Below are 22774 nucleotides of genomic sequence, written 5' to 3' on the forward strand. Positions count from 1 at the left end.
GGAAATGAATGTTCTTCTGGGGTACCAAAACCCCATAACACAGTCGGTGTGTTTGAAGCCATAGCCTACAATCTAATTAACATAATTTAATTCCCCATCAAAATCACCCTGTTTATGCTAAAGAGACTTGTTTGTTGTTGCCTGGGCTGCACCATGATTTACAAGAAATCACCTGACTAGAAAGCAACTTTCTTACGCCCCACAGTGCTATAAAACGTCGGCTGCATCTCCAATTGTAGACATACGACTCTAGATACCCAGCTCAACAGGCAGGCAAAGGTAAGGACGTCTATAAAGTTACTAATACAAGACATAAGCCTGAACCACATTCTTTTTGAATGTTTTGATGCAACAAATGAGTGTTCTTTCCAAATGGACATTAACAAAATGAAGAATGACTAAGTTTATTACTTGTGAAACGTTTTATTTTACAACAATTAATTTTATACAAATCCTTCTATCATAGGTTTATTGTAACAATAGAGTAACTAATGAATACATGTCATTTGTAAATGAATGCATTATTATGTCAGCATTATGATGTAGGCATTATGATGTAGGCGTTATGATGTAGGCGTTATGATGTAGGCGTTATGATGTAGCAGCCCAGCCTCACATTCAATTCGCGCATATATGTACAAAATGTATTTCAGCAGATTTCGTGCGTTTTTGTGCATTTTTGGGGTGTTTTGGGGTGGTTCAATTCGTTTGAAAATACACAAATTTCTGTGCTACTTAATTCGTGCGAGAAGACACGAATTTAACCAGTAGGCGACATAAGCCATAGACGCGATCGCCTGTATTTATTTATTTTACGTTATGAATATATAGATATTTTGTCTTTTTTTAACCATATAACCATAAGAGGTTATATATATATTGTCTTTATTTAATCCCTATTAAAACATTGTGGTTTTATGCCTATATGTACTGTTTTCGATTTTTCTGAACAGACTTTTCAGTATAGAATGAATGTAAGCAATGCATGATGGTTAATGGTGTTTTATTCGGTTGTAGTTCCATGTATTTCTTAAAAAATAAACGTGTAAACCATTTTTATTTAACAGAATGTAACTGAAAATACAATGGCAGCCTTGCCATTGTCCATCAATAACAAAACATTTTTTTTTCGTATAACATTTGGGGAAACGTATGCAGTCATTGTAGTCTTACATTTTGTTGGCCAACCAAAATTACCAAAACGTTAACCCGTAATAAGGCTAAGGTGGCTGAGTGTAAATACATGGCTCTGAGTGAAAGCACCTTTTCACTAGAAACGTTCTTGTGTTCAAATTACCGTCAGTGCGAAATAGCTAGAAAGCTTTCGTATTTCCACTTGGCTACACCTACGGTTACGATAACGATAAATCAAGTGCAATACCTGCGTCGACCTGTGTCGAGCAGCAAAACACCGGAAAGCTTCTAGCCTACCGGAAAGTTACAAGAAGAACAAGAATAGTTACCTCATCCGGTCATGTGACACTCTGGATGCCCCCTAAAAGCAATTTCAACCGTTTTGAAAAATGACGCCTGGTAACCCCAAAACAATACCAGGTGCACGAAAAGTTTGGACTTAGAATATTTTTTGAAAACCTCCATAAATCACTCAGGCCATTGACTCGAGAAGAAAAAACATAAAATATTTTCCAGAAGAAAAAACAGAATATTTTTTGAAAACCTCCATAAATCACTCAGGCCAGCACCCATTGATTTGGGGCGGTAGTATAGCGCTCCCAGAGCGGGTATGGAAGTCTGGATCCCCCCTAAAAGCATTTAAGGCTCTGTGTGTCTTTAAGCACCATACTTTTTCACTCCGTCCTTGCTGTGTGTGTGTGTGTGTGTGTGTGTGTGTGTGTGTGTGTGTGTGTGTGTGTGTGTGTGTGTGTGTGTGTGTGTGTGTGTGTGTGTGTGTGTGTGTGTGTGTGTGTGTGTGTGTGTGTGTGTGTGTGTGTGTGAAAGAGAGAGAGAGAGAGAGAGCTTTTCTTTGACATCTGTTTAGCGAAATTACTGATTTACAGTTCATGACGGTTGACCGATTCACACATTTAAAGTTTTGGAAAGATCTGACCTTTTTAAACCTTCGAAACAGCACCTATGACCCCATTTTAAGGCACTTCCGGTTGGCACAGGAAGCTATAAGTAAATACATATCCTGATCGGGGTATGCTTTTACAGAATCCTGAGTTTTAAGTCTATACGTTAAGAACTGACTGATTTACACAGGGTTGAATGCACTATATATCACAAACTGCTGGTTGGGTATGGCAAAACACTTTTAGGGTGATTTTATCACTTCCGGTTGCTCCAGGAAGCTTAGAATCAACACAGGTAGACCTCATAGTGGCTTGATGGATTGTCATTGAAGACAGGTTCATAAGGCATTATTAACCCACATAGGCTTCAGGTTGAATTTAGGGGTGCAGGCAATGTGTTCCTATGGGGTGAGATGTCATTGTAAACTGTTTGATGTAAACACCTTCTTTTAACTGTTAAGGGCTAATGCCACACGGTCAAGGTTAGGCTTGCACAGAGACCTTAGGAACGTTCCTTAACAGTTCTCTCTCTGTCTCCCAAAAGCAAAAGACTTGAAATGTAGGTCAAGGGTCATCTTCTTGTCACTGTCGCTGCGCTCAGACCGAGCAAGCTACGGTCAAGCGGGGCATCTCGTTGAACTCGGCACGGCTATGGTGATGTCATTTTTAGTGGTAATTTCAGAATGCTATTTTGGTGGTTTTTCACTGTTGAAACATATTGCAAATGCACAAAAGTCAACTAGCAAGTCAGTGTCCATCAGCCAATTAGATATTTTCAGACACCAAACTGATACCATCTGACTCCAAACTCACTTTTTCCAACTCGTTTAGAAGCCAACTATCACATATTTCAGAGCAGGCCCAAAATTCACAGCGCCTTCCATTTAAACCATAATAAAACAAATAATAGGTAGTTATGTTCTAGCTGCGGGTCCAGTTCTCACATTATGTTTAGCCCTATGTGAGGTGACCTCGAATCCCAAGTTTCGGCTCGATAGGTCATTCGGTGCCCGAGCAAAACCTTAATTGGTGCTGAAATTCCACTTTTTTCCATGCCTTGCTACGGGGTCCTTGAATGAGCTATCGGACAGAAATGTCGGGGTCCGTCTCTATGGGCCGAGCCGGTTTCAATGCACCTAGTCGTGCAACTCTGGGACTTTTCTAAATGTCACCATTTTGTAATGCTCAAAATGAATTGAAGTCAATGCAAATGCACCGAGGCTTTTTATCGGTCCAAGAACCTTCTAGAGCCACATAACTCACCGCGCTTAATCGACCTGAGCTCTAGAACAGGTTTGTAAAGTTTCAGAACTCTAGGTCTGACGGTTCTTTAAAAGTTCAAACAAAAGTAACTATTGCAGGCACTGTCTGCCTCTAAGCCCCTCAGTGTGTCACTCCATCCTTTCTGTGTGGGTGTGTAAATTTTTCCTTGAAATCTGATGGGATGAATGACTGATTTACAGTTCATGAGGGTTTCCTATTCACATATATTAAGTTTTGGAAAGATTTGACTTTTTTAACCCTTCGAAACAGCCCTTTTGACACCAATTATGGCACTTCCGGTTGGCACAGGAAGCTGAAAGTAAACACATATCCTCATTGGAGTGGGCTTTTACAGAATCCTGAGTTTTAAGTCTATACGTTAATAACTCACTGATTTACATAGGGTTGAATGCACTATTTCTCTCAAACTGCAGGTTGGGTATGGCAAACACTTTTAGGGTGATTTAACCACTTCCGGTTGCTCCAGGAAGCTTAGAATCAACACAGGTAGACCTCATAGTGGCTTGATGGATTGTCATTGAAGACAGGTTCATAAGACATTCATAACCCACATAGGCTTCAGGTTGAATTTAGGGGAGCAGGCATGTCTCCTATGTGGAGACATGTCATTGTAAACTGTTTGATGTAAACACCTTCTTTTAACTATTAAGGGTTAATGCCACACGGTCAATGTTAGGCTTGCACAGATCGGGAGGACCTTAGGAACGTTCCTGAGGTCAAATTGTGCTTCTAACCTTAACGGTTCTCTCTCTGTCTCCCAAAAGCAAAAGAATATGAAATTGAGGTCAAAGGGTCATTTGGGTCCTTCTTCTTGTCCCTGTCGCTGCACTCAGACCGAGCTAGCTACGGTCAAGCGGGGCATCTCGTTGAACTCGGCACGGCCTGGAGATAATGGCAATGCCATTGCAAGCTATGTGTGTCTTTAAGCACCGTACTTTTTCACTCCATCCTTTTATCCCCTTTTCTTCGTGGTATCCAATCGCTAGTATTTACTATCTTGTCTCATCGCTACAACTCCCGTATGGGCTCAGGAGAGACGAAGGTCGAAAGCCACGCGTCCTCCGAAGCACAACCCAACCAAGCCCCACTGCTTCTTAACACAGCGCGCCTCCAACCCGGAAGCCAGCCGCACCAATGTGTCGGAGGAAACACCGTGCACATGGCCCCCTTGGCTAGCGCGCACTGCCCCCGGCCCGCCACAAAAGTCGCTGGAGCGCGATGAGACAAGGATATCCCTACCGGCCAAACCCTCCCTAACCCGGACGACGCTAGGCCAACGGACCTCCCGGTCGCGGCCGGCTGCGGCAGAGCCTGGGCGCAAACCCAGAGACTCTGGTGGCGCAGCTAGCACTGCGATGCAGTGCCCTAGACCACTGCGCCACCCGGGAGGCAGATCTGACCTTTTTAACCCTTCGAAACTGACCCTATGGCACCATTTGAAGGTACTTCCGGTTGACATAGGAAGCTGAAAGTGAACACATATCCTCCTTGGGGTAGGCTCTTATATAATGTTGAGGTTTAAGTCTTTATGTTAAGAACTGACTTATTTACAGAGGGTTAAATGAGTGTGTGTTATTTCATAAAATCACATAAAATCACAGAAATCTGGCAGAGCTTCGAGACCCACTTAAAAAATGTTTGTCTGAACACACTGCAACTGGATCTGTAATTTTTTTTGTGAACATGACCAATTTGTCAATGTACGATTTCTCTTAAATTACGATAGATAAATGGCTGGTTCTTTTTTTCCTGACACCGTATGCTTATGTACTTTGACGTGAAGCGGTCAAATTAGCACCCTACTTTGCGTTTTTGACCTTTAATCCCAGAAAAATGGCCATAACTCAAAAAGCGTTGAGGCCTCGACGCCATCTTGTTCGGGGCCAACTGTCCATTACGTCTTCGAAATATTTTCCGTTTAGGAGAAAAGGCCACATGCATTTGCAATGTGCTTGTGCATTTGCAATATTATTTATTTTCCCTCTGGTGGGAATTTCCTAGACTGCGGAAAAATGACCAAAATTTGTTATTTTTATAAAACGGAAACCGAACGTCCGAGAGATTTAGTTTGATGACTTCCTGAAAGATCTCTCCCCCGCGCACGGCCCGACGCCGTCCACGAATTTTAGAAACGTTGCAGGACGTCTAGTAAGGGACCTTACATTTGCAAGTGGCGTTTCTCACTAACCATATGGCGAGTGCTAAAATGTTCCCTTAAGGTATGGAAAGGCCTTGGAAAGGCCATAAGTGTAAGCCAACATAATTCATTATTTTACATTCACATGTAATACATGCATTATGAAGAAAATGGTGTAATTTAGGCTCCACGAAATATGAAATGGGTTATGAAGAAAATCGTGTATGGTTGCCTACATGACAAAAAGGCGTTCTGATTACAAGTGCACCAGTATCCAAAGTATTAAGCGAAATCAAGCACAGAAAACAGCATTGGCATTAATAAAACAATATTTCCCACGAATTAAGTCGCACTTAAATGTGCGTCTTTTCTCAAAAATTCTGTTCAGCAAGTCTAAAACAGTACATATAGGCATACAACGACACATTTTAAAACATGGTTAAACAAAGACAACATTTCTGTATATTCATGACGTTGAATTAGCCATTAAGAAGAACAAAAATGAAAGACAAATTATCGCGTCTACATGGTTGTTTCAACGGCTTCTTTTCGCACGAATTAAGTAGCACAGAAATTCGTGTATTTTCGCACGAATTAAGTAGCACGGAAATTCGTGTATTTTCAAACGAATTGAACCACCCCAAAACACCCCAAAAATGCACAAAAACGCACGAAATCTGCTGAAATACATTTTGTACATATATGCGCGAATTGAATGTGAGACTGTGTTGGATGTAGGCGTTATGATGTAGGCGTTATGATGTAGGCGTTATGATGTAGGCGTTATGATGTAGGCGTTATGATGTAGGCGTTATGATGTAGGCGTTATGATGTAGGCGTTATGATGTAGGCGTTATGCCCATTCCTAAAACGGGACTAATATGGATTTATTACACACACTACACTTCAATTGATTTCTGACAATGAAATCCATAATTTTTCTGCCTGCACTATAAAAGCTCTCTTACCTTTTTTAAAGCTAGAATCCTTAATTGAAACGTTAACAAAGCGTCCTCCTCACCCCTGATGCTAAAAAGCTAAGGGCTGGAGCTGGAGAAATGTAAGCACTCTCAAATTCATAGACTGAGATATGGTTGGACTGAGATTTAGGGTGGATTGCACCAACATGGACTGAGTTAAATCAAGCTTTATATATTAATCTTGTTGCACCAAACTTTAAACCTAGTTTAAAATTACTCCTAATTGTAATCGTTCTTCTAAACTAAGTTAAAGTTTTACTTTAAACTAAGATCACATTTTATCTTGTTACTCCATTGTTTTTAAATCAAATTTAAATGTAGCTCAGGGATTAAATCTAAACTGGTTGAGGTTGAAGTTAATCAAGTGTTGTATTTTTCGTGTAATAAGGTTTTTTGCTCATGTGGCCTCATGTATTGTCAACTAGCCAGCTAACTAATTTGACAAAATAATTTATTTAATCAGCCTGAACTGAAAACTCACAGGTTTGGTGATGGTTTGTTTCCATAGAAATATAATTTGAACATACTGCTATAGTGAATGCATTCTTGTTTTTATTAATTTAATTAGGCAAGTCAGTTAAGAAAAAAAATCTTATTTTCAATGACGGCCTGGGAACACCTTGTTCAGGAGCAAAACTACAGATTTTTACCTTGTCAGCTCGGGGATTCGAACTTTCAACCTTCAGTTACTAGTCCAACGCTCTAACCACTAAGCAACCTACCGCCACAAAATTAGGCTACCTACTACTACTTCATAGTTTAGTTATTTAACCTTCGATTAACTCATCCAGGTTTTAAATTAAGTGGTGCAACACCTCTGATTTATTATAAACCTAGATGTACAATTTCTGGATTTAGTCTAATCTAAAATGATTATATGTCCATTGCGCTGCCGGTTCGCTGCCGGTTCGCTGCCGGTTCACCAGTATGAACGAAATCGCGAACAGCTTTTTTTGTTCCAGCCCTCAAGAACTGTTGTCTGCTAAAGATGATAATCCGTTTCCTTCTGCCAATTTATGGGCTGTATCCAGACGACTTGTCCTCAGAACTTCGTATACAGTTAATCTATTTCCGTAAGGTGTTGATGCCGGTACTAAGAAGAATGAGAGGCTCAATTAAAGATGTTGCAGAACTGCTGTATTTGAAGCACAGCTCCCTTCTGACCAGTTTCCCTGACGTTGCAAAGGCAATAGCTGTATTTAACATCCATGTAAGTGTTGCTTCTGCGGAGAGATCCTTTTCTAAACCAAAACTCAGAACTACCTAAGAAACACAATGTCTCAGGAAATATTATCTGGGTTGGCAATATTCAGTATAGAAAACAGTCAGGTCTGCAACCTGGACCTACAGGCGGCGGTGAAAAACATTTGCACACAAAATAAGAAAACACAACAAACGAGGACTTCCGGACACCAGGGGAGTCTTTAAAATGACAATATAATTGGATTGAATTGACTTTGAATATTGCAGCCCATTTGTGTAAGCTGTTAGCCATATAAAACCTGCTGAGTTCAACAATACATAGTGGTTGAATTTATCCTCAAGCCGAACCCTTCATACCTCAGTGTTAAGCTGTTTGATGTGTCATTGTTATAAAATGTTTATAAATAGCAGCTACATATGGAATAGAGTTCTAGATGTCGCACTGCATAATGAAACTATCTCTAGTAAGCTGGTGTTTTGAGGGTGTATTATTCGCCACTAATAGACTGGGTTTACTCACAACGTTCTATACAAGCTGGGAGAGAAGGTAATGTCATGGAGGTTCAGGTGGCCTATGCAGACAGTTGTATACTCAACAAAATAAACAATCGATTAGCTGATTAGTATGCTGTCGCATTGAACATTTATTTAATCATCTGCAATGTTTGAATTCCCAACTTTAATTACTGAATAAGTCATTACATTATTGTCAGCAGTCTAACAATGGCAGCATTGTTATACCGTGTTTAGCTTTGTGAAATGTTAGGCTTAATAACATGAGAAAATTACAACCAAATAGGCCTAGCAATAAACATGTATCTATTAGCTAAAGCAAAGCTAGGCCCTGACACCACCGAAAGCCTTAGTCGATTTGATAGGCATGTTGAAATGTAAGAACCATGGACGGTGGTCAGTAGTCTATAATTCATTGAATGTGAGGTTGGGCTGGTGTCGCCTACTGGTTAAATTCCTGTCTTTTCACACGAATTAAGTAGCACAGAAATTCGTGTATTTTCGAACGATTTGAACCACAAAAAAATGCACAAAACGAACGAAATCTGCTGAAATACATTTTGTACATATATGCGCGAATCGAATGTGAGGTTGGGCTGATAATTCAATGACGAGTTCCAGGAAGATGGCGGCGAGTGCAGACGAGATTTAATCTTGCTCTGAGTAACCTTAAATTTTATCCCTCTCAAACTTACTTCAATTTAACAAAAATTGGCTTATAGTAAACACAATAAAGAACAACGATTAGTTGACCGCTAATTTGATCTGAAACTTGGAAATGTTTAAGAAAGAAATGTGCGAAAGAGCAAAGGGAGGAGAAGGCAGTTGCTAGCTGACCACTCATACATCGGAGAAAACCGCCACCTGACTCCTCAGGAGAAAACATGGAGGAATCTGGACATTCGGCTGATTCTGAAAATCCAGTCAATAGTCCCGCACCCAAAAAGACACAGAAATAATTGTCTTTGCGCGAACTCCAGGTCAACATAATCGATGCTGTCTCTGCAAAGATAAACGAAAGAGCCGATGGTCTGGAGAAAATGATACTCGAAAACACATCAAAAATCAGCAAACGGAGCGTTCTAGTTTTGAATTGTGGTGTCATGGTTTACAAGTTAAGACTTCTGTTAATACATATACACGAAGCAACTTTTTATAGAGAGGGTAGAGTTGAGATTGCATAGTATTTTTCTTTCTGTTCTATATGGACTTGAAGTTTATGTCAATCAATGCCAGGGGGATACGAAACCTGTTGAAGAGAAAAGTATTTTTTTTGTAAGGACTGCAACGCAGATCTTGTATTCGTTCAAGAAACACATTCATGCAAAGAGGACTATAATTATTGGATAAATCAGTGGGGCAGTGCCATTTATTTGGCCCACGGGACTAATTATTCAACTGAGGTTGCAATTTAAGCACACAATTTCAAAGGGAAATGTGTGTTTACTCAAATGGACACCGATGGACATGTAATGGACAGATTATTTGTGTTGTGTAATGAATATGGATACTGTTTTAGTCCTCCAAATAACTAACTTCTAGAGGCAATTGAGGAAATTCTTCTGAGTCTTCTGAGAAAATATCCATCCAGTCAGATTATAGTTGGTGGAGATTTTAGTATGGTTTATTCTAATGAGACTGATGGATTGCCCCATAGGCCTAACATTGGTGTGAACAAGTTATTGAATTTCGGCCAAAGCCTGGACTTAATTGACATGGAGAGTTAAAAACCCTGGAGAGAAACAGTACGCATGGAGTAATAGAGATTGTTCACTACAATCAAGAATTGACTTGTGGGTGATAACCTCTAGTCTTGAGTCCAACACTGTAGAGGTCAAAATACTGCCTGCAGTCCTGACGGATCATAAAGTCATATGGTTGACTGTAAGAATGTGCAGTAATGATGGTAAGAAATACTCTGGTGGTTATTGGAAATTAAATAACTAATTCTTATTGCATGATGATTTAAAAAATGGGATTAAGAATCTAATTTCTGTTTACTGGATTTTAGATTATCATTGGATATTGTGAAGCAGTTCTCCAATATCTCGAGTTTGGTATTAAATCTTTCCAACTGTGAGGTGTTTGTTCTGAAAGGAGCTGTCAATCCAGCAGAGTGTAACATCTCTGAAAAGATACTGTAACCTACCTCGGTGTAAAGATCACCAAACATATTAAGGCTGTGAATGATCTTCATTTGAACCCTGTAACTGAATCTGTCAACAATACAAATATCCTCATGTTTAGGGAGGGATTTAAGTCTTCAAGGAAGGGTGCTTTTATGCAAAGCTGAGGGGCAATCTAGTGTATCCTATCTGTTTTCCTCTATTGACATTCCCAAATCCACTTGCTGGACCTAAGATAAACTATTGTACAACTTCATATGGAAAAACAAGCCACATAAGATAAAAAGAGATGGTCACAAATCACAAACCAACAGGGTGTGTGATGGCGGTCTAAATGTCTCAGACTTCACGCTCTTCAATCAGACATAAAAAATCCTCAGAGTTTCTGGAATATTATACCTCATTTTGTTTTTCAGAAGCTAGGAGGGCTTAATTCTTTACTACAATGTCCATATTTTGTGGGTAAACTTCCTGTGAAATTGGCAGCTTTTCACCAGCAGGCTTTAATGTGCTGGGCTTTTCTGTATAAACACAACTTTATGGTGACCAATAAAGTAAAGGAGATGTCGTTTAAGATTATCCATAGATTCTATCCGTGTAATAGCTTGATTTATAAATATATACCTGATGGTACCAGTGAATGCAGTTCTTGTGAACTAGAAACTATTTATCACTTATTCTGTCATTGTTTATATAGTGAAGTGTTCTGGACCGATGTAAAACTATATCTTGGCTTCAAATTGCATACAACCATTGAAATATCTAAGTTTGACATATTCTTTTTACTACACTGATTCCACAATTGAACGTGAGTACGTCATAAATCTCTTTATTTTATTATGAAAACATTTCATACACAAATCAAAATTATGAAGAAAAAGCCCCTTTCCTTATTTTTTTAAATCTGATTTGGAAAACTATTTAGAGTCATTAAAACGTATACAAAACGTCATTTTTTTCACTATATGTCTCTATTTTAATTGATATAATGTGGATTTGTAATTATATGTTTATTTCTTTGTGGAATCCCTCTGGCTGTTCTGTTTATGTTTTGCATGTTACTGTTTAATATATATATATAAAAAAATGTATTCCATAATTATAATTGTTTTTATGGGGGGGGGGGGGGGGGGCAGAGAAACTGCCTTATACCAGTGTCCGAGGCCTAGGGGAATAAAACACCTGTTATAAATCAGATACAAACATGACATAATGCAGTGCAGGGCCGGCATTAGAACTAATCATTTGGACAGGCAATTGATTTCCATAGGTTGGCACGTTTTTTTCCACTGGACCTCCTATGTGTTTAAAATTGTTTTCCTCGTAAAGACATGTCATTTAACTGTAAAAATGTATTACATTTTAATGTGGCATGAACCCAACCAGTCATGATGTTGTTTTCATCCGATTGTCAAACAAATCACTTGAAAAAGTAGGTTACCTTCACACCTTTGTCCAACCGAACAATGGACTGTAAACTGCCAACTTTTTCAATTCGCAGCGGCTGAATCTGGCCCACCTGAGAAAGCATCCGAGCCAGCGAAACAGTGCCCCTTCTGTTTTACTATATATAGCCAATGGATCGGATCGGATGCTGTCTGGCCTAAAAGAGTATCGAAGTTTGAGACCCGCTAAGGGGATGGAGGGGGGGGGGGGGGGGTCTCAAATGGGGCGGCAGGTAGCCTAGTGGTCCCGGAGCTGACATGGAAACCATCTGTCGTTCTGCCCCTGAACAAGGCAGTTAACCCACTGTTCCTAGGCCGTCATTGAAAATAAGAATTTGTGCTTAACTGACTTGCCTCGTTAAATAAAAAATATAATATGGCCGCCAATAACTCCGACCATGAGTGCATGACAATCCAAAACGAATTTTTGCAGCCACACGTCAGGAGGTCTCTGCAAGCTTTGCATTGACGATTTTAGCATGTGGATCTTGGTGGGGTAAACTCAACCAATGTTTTTTTTAGATGCATGCCAGCAAAGCCACTACACAACACTAAACATTAATTAATACATTAATTTCACTTTATCGGTGACAAATGGTGTCCACAAACTGTTAGGGCCTGTATAAAGCTGTTTCAACAGCGGCTCTTTCCTTTCAGAGTATATCCTTACCACCGCTCCACCTGGCTATCAGCAGAGCCTCGTCTGGCAGCGAAACACTTCATTCAACCTCATTTACCGCCCTTAAAAAAATCATAGCTCATATGGCTGACTTGCTTATATGGTTTCTACCGACTCCTTGTGGATTTGTGTAACTGGCTAAGAACCATATTCTCCTTCAATAATAACGAATGCCGACCTGAGTTGTGACTTTTGAACCATACACCAGCAATATTACATGTATGTTCAGTAAATTCATGTTTTTTCTTATATCATTAACACAGCTCTGAGTATAAGCAAGTGCAGGCAAACGAGCTGCGACGAGGTAGAACCTATTCATTCAGCACTTTCAACATGGACAGAGACAGATATATTAGTTCAGATACGTTCAGCAAGATGTTGAGTTAACTTTACTTTTCCTTAAGTCACCATGCAGAGAGAGAGAGATGAGGTTAGCCTACTATTTTAAGTATTTTATTAGGCCTATGTGGACTAAAAAGGAAGGGAAATGCAACCACGAGGATCCACTTTGCGCAAACAAAACGAATCTTGCAATATCAACCGGAATTACATGTTTATATTACTGAACATTTTGTTGAAAAAAAATATTTGAACAGGAAGAGACTGTCACTGGCAAACATAGTTACAGACACAACAACATTATATTGTATCCCCTCCTCGTGGAGAAAAGCACATGAGGTAATTATAATATACAAAGTAAGCAAAAAAAAGAAAACGTAATGTATCATTCCAACATTGCCTAAAATGATGAATAAGACACTAATGCGATATACCTACTTAAGCAATATAACAATGGAGATGTACAAACTATGGCATAAGGGAACAATGAGCAGATAAGAGGCAAGCCGTGATTTTAATTAAGACTGACGTCAACATGCCTATTTGTTCAGCACTTTTAAATAGCAACAGAATTCAGAACATGGGCCATTCTTACAGTATTACCTGTACCCTACCACAACCCCCATGGATCACTTCCTAATTTTCTCCATCTAGAATGACCTCTTGGAGAAGAGATATTCTTGGTTTTTTTTTTTACGGAAAGCCAGGGGCTATCTCCAACTCTCAGACATAATTTACAAACGAAGCATGTGTGTTTAGTGACTCCGCCAGATCAGAGGCAGTATGGACGACCAGGGATGTTTTCTTGATACGTGTGTGAATTAGACCCTTTTCCTGTCCTGCTAAGCATTCAAAATGTAACGAGTACTTTTGGGTGTCAGGGAGAATGTATGGAGTAAAAAGTAAATTATTTTCTTTAGAAATGTAGTGAAGTAAAAGTACAAGTTATCAAAAATATAAATAGTAAAGTACGGATACCCCCAAAAAACTACTTAAGTAGTCATTTAAAGTATTTTTTACTTAAGTACTCTACACCACTCTCTTGTGTGTGCCTCTTCCTGGTCTCATTCCAGCATTGATGTCAGAGAACCCTTTGAAACCACAGACTCATCAGTTGTAGCGTAGATCTCTTTTCCATCTTCAGATTCATTGGCACACACCTTCTGTGTTGACATTTTGAAAAGATCCTGTTTATTATTAGGGTTTCTGAGAAAGTCAGAACTTCCATGGACTCCCAAACTTGAGTCTTTTAGACTATCTTCTTTGTATGTGTCCCACATAATATTGATTATATTGCAGTTTTTCAACTGGTGCTCTACCCAAGGCAGAAAGACTACTGCGATATTCGCCAAATGTGGAAACTTTGTATGTTGGCAAGGAACGGACAATGACAGTTCCGTCAATGGCGTTTCCTTTATTTAGGCAGTTACCTGTAGAAAACATCATTGTTTATTTGCTTTTAGAGTTTGTATTTTATAGACAAAAAATATTAGTCTAAGAAGCAATGAGAGACTGAAAATGTAGCTTTAGTAGTTGTTCTGTCAGATCACACTTCTCTCTACAGAAACAACATTTTCTTTTTCATCCAACAGAGACCCTGATTGCTCTGGTTGGAAAGACTGTTCCTTTGAAAAGCTTGACAGCACTCCAAAACCCAAACATGACTGGTGAGTACTTAATCTACAAGAATCGGTTTATTTGTTTAATGTGTTTTCACATTATTGTTTTATTACATTATTAATACATTTTAATAAAATGAATGTAGGCTTGAAACTTAATTTATAGATGATGTCCTTGTTAATTTGCTAACAGTTAATATTCTATAAACCATCAATGTCTAAGAAGATAGAGACTGATCATATTCAGTAGCTGTTCTGTAAGATGACCAAACAGAAAGAACATCAACACCACACTTCTTTCTACTGTAACAACATGTCCTTCTTATCCAACAGAACAAAATAAAGAGGTCCGGATTGTTCTGGTTGGGAAGATTGGATCTGGGAAGAGCGCAACAGGAAACGCCATCCTGGGGAGAAAAGCGTTTGAATCCAAAATGTCTGCTATTTCTGTGACATCCTCAAGTAAAAAGAAAAGAGGAGAGGTGGGAGGGCAACATGTAGCTGTCATCGACACACCTGGCTTGTTTGACACCAAGTTGACACAGGAGGAGGCACTGAAAGAGATCTCACAGTGCCTGCTTTTCTCCGCTCCTGGTCCCCATGTGTTCCTGGTTGTGCTCAAGCTGGGAGGATTCACTGAAGAGCAGCAGGAAATTGTGAAGATGATCCAGAAACTATTTGGTGATGAAGCATCGAAATACACCATGGTTGTCTTCACACATGGAGACCTTCTTGATGATGTAACAATTGAAGACTTCCTGCATGGAAATCCCAAACTGGAAAGTTTCATTGCCAAATGTAATGGGGGATATCATGTCTTCAAAAACAAAGATCAGAATTCCTCCCAGGTCACTGAGCTGCTTGAGAAGATAAACAAGATGGTGAAGATGAATGGAGGAAGCCACTACACCACTGATATGTTCCAGGAGGCTGAGAGAGCGATTGAAGAGGAGAAGAACAGGATCCTGAGAGAGAATGAAGAGAAGATACGCAGAGAGAGGGAAGAACTGAAGGCAAAGTTTGAAGGAGTGTGTCTAAGAGAAGAAGTAGAGAAGCTGGGGATAAAACAGGAAAGAGAAGCTAGAAAGAATGCTGAGTATGTAAACCACATGGGCACAGGTGCTGGAATTGGAGCGGCTTTGGGAACAGTTGGAGGCCCAATTGGTATATCAGTTGGTGCAGCAGTGGGAATTGCAGTGGGAGCTGGAGTAAATGTATGCAATACTCAATGAGAGTCCATAGCTAACAGTGCTGTACCTTCTACAAGTTGTTTGACTTCATTACTTGATATTGAAAGCTTCCTCTATATACACACAGAGTTAACAAATCATTTGAAACACCTTCCTAATATTGAGAACTGATAGAGAATGAGAGTGAAAGTTGGCCTTGCCCTTTCTATCAATGTGGAAATGGTCCTAAACACACAGGAAGACGGCAAATTTAAACAAAATGTTAGCTAAATCTGTTGCAACGTATCACTTCTCACTTCTGAGTCTTGTGTTTTGTCGTTCATTGTCTCTGTTCAAATCAACTTTAAAAAAACAAATAAATAGAGTCTACTGTTATTGTAGCCGACATTAAGAATGATACTCAGGTGGTTGATGAACAAATATTCAGCTGTTTTTGTTATTGTGTTTTACTGATCACAAGAAAAGGTTGTTGTACTGAGTTACATTTTATCAGGAGTTACAGACACCTGAAAAAGATGGGAGGCACTCACTAATACAGTATTACTTAGATGTATTATTAACACTCACTAATACAGTATTACTTAGATGTATTATTAACACTCACTAATACAGTATTACTTAGATGTATTATTAACACTCACTAATACAGTATTACTTAGATGTACTATTAACACTCACTAATACAGTATTACTTAGAAGTATTATTAACACTCACTAATACAGTATTACTTAGATGTATTATTAACACTCACTAATACAGTATTACTTAGAAGTATTATTAACACTCACTAATACAGTATTACTTAGATGTATTATTAACACTCACTAATGAAGTATTACTTAGATGTACTATTAACACTCGCTAATACAGTATTACTTAGAAGTATTATTAACACTCACTAATACAGTATTACTTAGATGTATTATTAACACTCACTAATACAGTATTACTTAGATGTATTATTAACACTCACTAATACAGTATTACTTAGATGTATTATTAACAATCACTAATAAAGTATTACTTAGATGTATTATTAACACTCACTAATACAGTATTACTTAGAAGTATTATTAACACTCACTAATACAGTATTACTTAGATGTATTATTAACACTCACTAATACAGTATTACTTAGAAGTATTATTAACACTCACTAATACAGTATTACTTAGAAGTATTATTAACACTCACTAATACAGTATTACTTAGATGTATTATTAACACTCAAAATGGACTATTTCAGCCATCAAGCATTTCCCTTTTGGACATAATGTCATTAATTACATCATCTATGTTATAATTCTGCATTGTGTTGTTCTTAGGACCTCACAGATCCATTGTTCTCATAATTGAAAGAAAGCCTCATTATCCACTATGTACCACAGTCAATATATTCCCTCATGTTGCATGAACTTAAACTTGATGCATTACTGACACTTTGAAGTCAACACAAACATGTCTAGAGGACAGGGAGTTCTAATGCAGAGACACATTTTATATGAAATCATGTGACTTAGCCTGCTCAATCACACTCAAAGAGATGGCAGCATAACAGGAAGGAAAGACCTAAAGGGGAAGTAACATTTCCACAGAAGAGGTGGGAATGTGGCATATAAATGGTCTTCTTCAAATCTCTGTGCTTTGAGTAGAAGTTTTTTTCACCACCCCTAATAGTAGCAATTGTGGTGGTGACAGGGGCAGGAAGTTGAAATGTAAGATCATGTAACTTAAGCTGCACTTAGAGTGGTATGTCATATTATCAGAATATATTGTTTCTGTTCACACACATTTTAGGTCAAATTGTTTAATCAACCAAACGACCAATAAACCACTGATTGCTGTAAACAGGCAACAATATCCTGACCCACTTAATCAACATGAATATAATAACCTCAGGTGATCCCCCGGTCAAACACACACAACCAGACATTGATTGATTGATTGATTGATTGATTGATTGGAGACAGCTTGTTTCAATTACAGCACATGTCCTACCTGCAGCAACACTGGTGGATATTGCTGGAATTACCAGTAAAAGCACTGTGTCTCCATTGCCTCTCAAACAGCAGGGCCCCATTTGTCTCTGCTCAAATGTAGTGCAAAATATAGGGAATAGAGTGTCTTTTCAGACACAACCAGTCAGTCAGCCTCAACAGGAACAATCAGCCTTATAAAACCAAGAGTGCGGCATACAGTAATGGTGTGTCACAAAACAGTATCTATTGTTGGGTTAGCTGTCACTCAAACTTTAACTGATTAACATTCTGACATGTCTTCAACAGTATGTTGTTCAGCCAGTGTCCACCTGGTGTCTTCTCACAGCCGCTAGAGTCCTCCTGTCCTGCTATTCACATTACTGAATGTTAAGTGTAGTACTGGACTTACAAATATATCCACTGTGTAATTTACTGCATAGTGTGGGGAGATATAGGTAACAAGTTACAGTATTGGGTTGTGGGTATAATAATCCAATAAACTCTGAACAAATTGCTCAGATAATTGTTATACTTACATGTTTTCAATACCAATTATTAATAGACATATTGGTTATTAGTCAACTTGCTTTTGTCTTGATTAGCTTGCTACTGATTAATAACAGGATCTAACAAATGTGGTTTGGAATGACCAAATGATTTAAATGGAACACAATGTATTATAGTATTGTGCAAGTTGGCATATGTTCTTATTCAATTCAAAATAAACATAGAAAATGTTCTACTCCGAAGTATTGTTGCGTTGTGTTATTCTGAATTGTGTCCATACTTTTTTTTAAATTAGTAATCTCAGGGATCATACTCATGTACAGTACCAGTCAAAAGGTTGCACAAACCTACTCATTCAAGGGTTCTTCTTTATTTTTACTATTTCTACAATGTGGAATAATAGTGAAGACATTAAAACAATGAAATAACACATACAGTTGAAGTCGGAAGTTTAAAACTCGTTTTTCAACCACTCCACAAATTTCTTGTTAACAAACTATAGTTTTGGCAAGTCGGTTAGGACATCTACTTTGTACATGACACAAGTCATTTTTCCAACAATTGTTTACAGACAGATTATTTCACTTATAAATCACTGTATCACAATTCCAGTGGGTCAGAAGTTTACAAACACTAAGTTGACTGTGCCTTTAAACAGCTTGGAAAATTCCAGAAAATGATGTCATGGCTTTAGGAACTTCTGATTGGCTAATTGACATCATTTGAGTCAATTGGAGGTGTACCTGTGGATGTATTTCAAGGCCTACCTTCAAACTCAGTGTCTCTTTGCTTGACATCATGGGAAAATCAAAAGAAATCAGCCAAGACCTCAGAAGAAAAATTGTAGCCCTCCACAAGTCTGGTTCATCCTTGGGAGCAATTTACAAACTCCTGAAGGTACCACGTTCATCTGTACAAACAATAGTACGCAAGTATAAACACCATGGGACCACGCAGCCGGCATACCACTGAGGAAGGAGACGCGTTCTGTCTCCTAGAGATGAATGTACTTTGGTGCGAAGGAAAATCAATTCCAGAACAGCAAAGGACCTTGTGAAGATGCTGGAGGTCTAAAATGTTTCTACTGAGGTCTTGGCTGATTTCTTTAGAGTTTCCCATGATGTCAAGCAAAGAGGTGTTAAGTTTGAAGGTAGACCTTGAAATATATCCACAGGTACACCTCCAATTGACTCAAATTATGTCTACTTGGTTACACTGGAGGGCAATTGCACGCTCCCTCAAAACTTGAGACATCTGTGGCATTGTGTTGTTTGACAAAACTGCATATTTTAGTGGCCTTTTATTGTCCCCAGCACAAGGTGCACTTGTGATATGCCACACCTGTCAGGTGGATGGATTATATTGGCAGAAGAGAAATGCTCACTAACAGGGATGTAAACAAATGTGTGCACTAAATTTAAGAGAAATACTATTTTTGTGCATATGGAAAATGTCTGGGATGTTTTACTTCAGCTCATGGGACCAACACTTGACATGTTGCATTCATCATTTTGTACTGTAAGAATTTATGGGATATTTATGAACATTTTCTTTCTGTAGTAAAATATATTCATCATACAGTATTCAAAGGACTGTATATACTTATTCAAACAAGTTGTTTTAATCTTTAATCAAGTGTTACGCAACTAGCAAAACAAGAATAATTTGTATTCTTGTCATTGTCTGGTTAGTCTTTCAGGTCTTTGAACTGTTATAGGTTAATGTGCAACAGTAACGTGCTCAAATGTTGACTGTTGTTGGGGTCACCTGTCACATCTACTCCCGCTGACCCGCTCCGACGCTCGACTTCGCAGGTCTACTAACCACTGGTCCAGGCAGTCCATCTTCACGCACACCTGGCAACCCATCTTTACACACACCTGGCAACCCATCTTTACACACACCTGGCAACCCATCTTACACACACCTGGCAACCCATCTTTACACACACCTGGCAACCCATCTTTACACACACCTGTGTTTCATCATCAGTCACACCTGGACTTCTTTACTCCGTTTACTTACCCTTTATATAGCACTCTGTTGTCATCAGGTAGTATTGTTTGTGTTTCCATGTCAGACGCTTCTCTTGTTTTGTATCGGTCCATGTTCGTTATTATTAGACTCACTAACTGCACCTGATTCCTGACTCCCTGCGTCTACGTTACATAACCTCTATTACATATTTTTAAAGAGACAGGGAGACTGCTTTGTTGTTTCAATTAAAGATTATTGTTTTAAAAGAGAGCCTTTATAGTGCAGGCCTCAGTTACTGACTTCATTGTCAAACATTAGACATGCAGAATGTGCATTTAATATTGAAGTACATACACTGCTCAAAAAAATAAAGGGAACACTTAAACAACACAATGTAACTCCAAGTCAATCACACTTCTGTGAAATCAAACTGTCCACTTAGGAAGCAACACTGATTGACAATAAATTTCACATGCTGTTGTGCAAATGGAATAGACAAAAGGTGGAAATTATAGACAATTAGCAAGACACCCCCCAATAAAGGACTGGTTCTGCAGGTGGTGACCACAGACCACTTCTCAGTTCCTATGCTTCCTGGCTGATGTTTTGGTCACTTTTAAATGCTGGCGGTGCTTTCACTCTAGTGGTAGCATGAGACGGAGTCTACAACCCACACAAGTGGCTCAGGTAGTGCAGCTCATCCAGGATGGCACATCAATGCAAGCTGTGGCAAGAAGGTTTGCTGTGTCTGTCAGCGTAGTGTCCAGAGCATGGAGGCGCTACCAGGAGACAGGCCAGTACAACAGGAGACGTGGAGGAGGCCGTAGGAGGGCAACAACCCGAGACTTAGCTCAAGGCTTTCAGCCATACCCCTAGTTCAAACAGCTCTTATTCGCCCCCCTTTCATAGTAGAAGCCTGACACAACATTCTAAAGACTGTTGACATCTAGTGGAAGCCTTCGGAAGTGCAATCTGACCCCATTTACACTGTATATTGGATAGCCAATCACTTGAAAAACTACAAACCTCAGATTTCCCACTTCCTGGTTGGATTTTTCTCAGATTTTCACCTGCCATATGAGTTTTGTTATACTCACAGACATCATTCAAACAGTTTTAGAAACTTCAGAGTGGTTTCTATCCAGATATACTAATAATATGCATATCTAAGCTTCTGGGCCTGAGTAGCAGGCAATTTACTCTGGGCATGCTTTTCATCCGAACGTGAAAATACTGCCCCCTATCCCAAACAGGTTGACATCGGGCCAATGCCGATGTTGGCATTTTTAGCTAATATCGTCCGATTCTGATATGCTCACCAATATATCGTGCATCCCTACTATGCTCCTATAAACCAATGAGGAGATGGGAGAGGCAGGACTTGCAGGGCTTAAAGTGTCACCAATAGAACCAAGTTCTATTTTAGCGCCTGGCTATGCAGACGCTCGTTGACGTGCACAAGCAGTGTCGATGCAATGATTGAATAACATGTATGTGCAAATGTATTTTGCAACGGACGGTGTGGTCAGCATGTTAGACTGAGAGTCTAATGCATTAAATGTCCATTGCACTGCACACGATTGAAATGATGCATGCCAAGATAGACCAGAGGAAAGAGACTGTTGATATTGCAACCACACAAGTCAAACGGCGGTTCACCAGTATGAACAAAATTGAAAGATCTTTTATGTTCCAGCCCTGAAGAACTGTTGTCTGCTAAAGATTATAATCTGTTTGCATCTGCCAATTTATTGTCTGTATCCAGACGTCCCCAGAGCTTCGTATACAGTTAATCTATTTCCATAAGGTGTTGAGGCCAGCAATTAAGCAGAATGAGATTAAATAAAATTTGTTACAGAACTGCTGTATTTGAAGCACAACTCCCTCCCCAGTTTCCTTGATGTTGCTACGGTAATTTAGCTGTTTTTACCATCCCTGTAACTGTCACTTCTGTGGAGAGATCCTTTTCTAAAGTAAAACTCATAAAGGCCTGAAACCTGAACCTACAGACCGTGGTGAAAACATTTGATTACTAAAGGACACCAGGGAAGTCTCTCAAACTGGATTGAATTGACCTTGAATATTGCAGCCCTTTTGTGTAGGCTGTTAGCCATATAAAACCTGCTGAGTTCAACAATACATAGTGGCTGAATTTATCCTCAAGCCGACTACTTTTTTCATCAGTGTTCGACTATATGATATGTATTATTTTTCTTTTAAACATCTAAACACTGTATATTCTGTAGCTATATTCTGCATAATTTTGAGGGTGGACTGACTGTATTATTTGGCATTAATAGACTGGTTTTATGTACAACTTTCTATCCAAGCTGGAAGGGAGCGTGATGTCATGAAGGTTTGGGTGGCCTATATAGCACATTTGTGCATATATAAAAACAATCTATTGGTATCTGATAAGTATGCTGTTTAGCTTTGTGAAATGTTAGGCTTAACATGAGAAAATTAGTAAATAGGCCTACCAATAAACAGTTATCCATTAGCGAAAGCAAAGTTTAACCCTGGCACAGCAGATGGCTTATCATCGATTTAATAGGCATGTCCCAATTTCAGCACCATGGACAGTGGTCGGTAGGCCATATTAGTAGTATATTGTTATTTTAGGGAGGGGGAGAAAGGCTTAAGCAAGTGTCTGTGACCTAGCAAAGTATTTCTTTAACAATGCAGATACAAACATGACATTTGTTACAGACATTCCTCAGACGTAATGAAAACAAGGGGATCCCATTTCAAGTGTAACCAG

At 39.0% G+C, this 22774-nt stretch overlaps 1 protein-coding gene across 1 annotated transcript; it reads left to right on the forward strand.

The window, feature by feature from the left end:
- The first annotated feature begins 227 nt into the window (after positions 1–227).
- On the forward strand, positions 228–16140 carry LOC129841568 (GTPase IMAP family member 9-like). Its single transcript, XM_055909906.1, has 3 exons — positions 228–279; positions 14332–14406; positions 14692–16140. The coding sequence occupies exons 2-3, from the start codon at positions 14400–14402 to the stop codon at positions 15588–15590; spliced, it is 906 nt and encodes a 301-aa protein (XP_055765881.1). The 5' UTR covers positions 228–279; positions 14332–14399; the 3' UTR covers positions 15591–16140.
- The last annotated feature ends 6634 nt before the right edge of the window (positions 16141–22774 follow it).

The sequence above is a fragment of the Salvelinus fontinalis genome, chromosome 42 (genome assembly GCF_029448725.1).
Source record: "Salvelinus fontinalis isolate EN_2023a chromosome 42, ASM2944872v1, whole genome shotgun sequence".
NCBI classification, from domain to species: Eukaryota; Metazoa; Chordata; class Actinopteri; order Salmoniformes; family Salmonidae; genus Salvelinus; species Salvelinus fontinalis.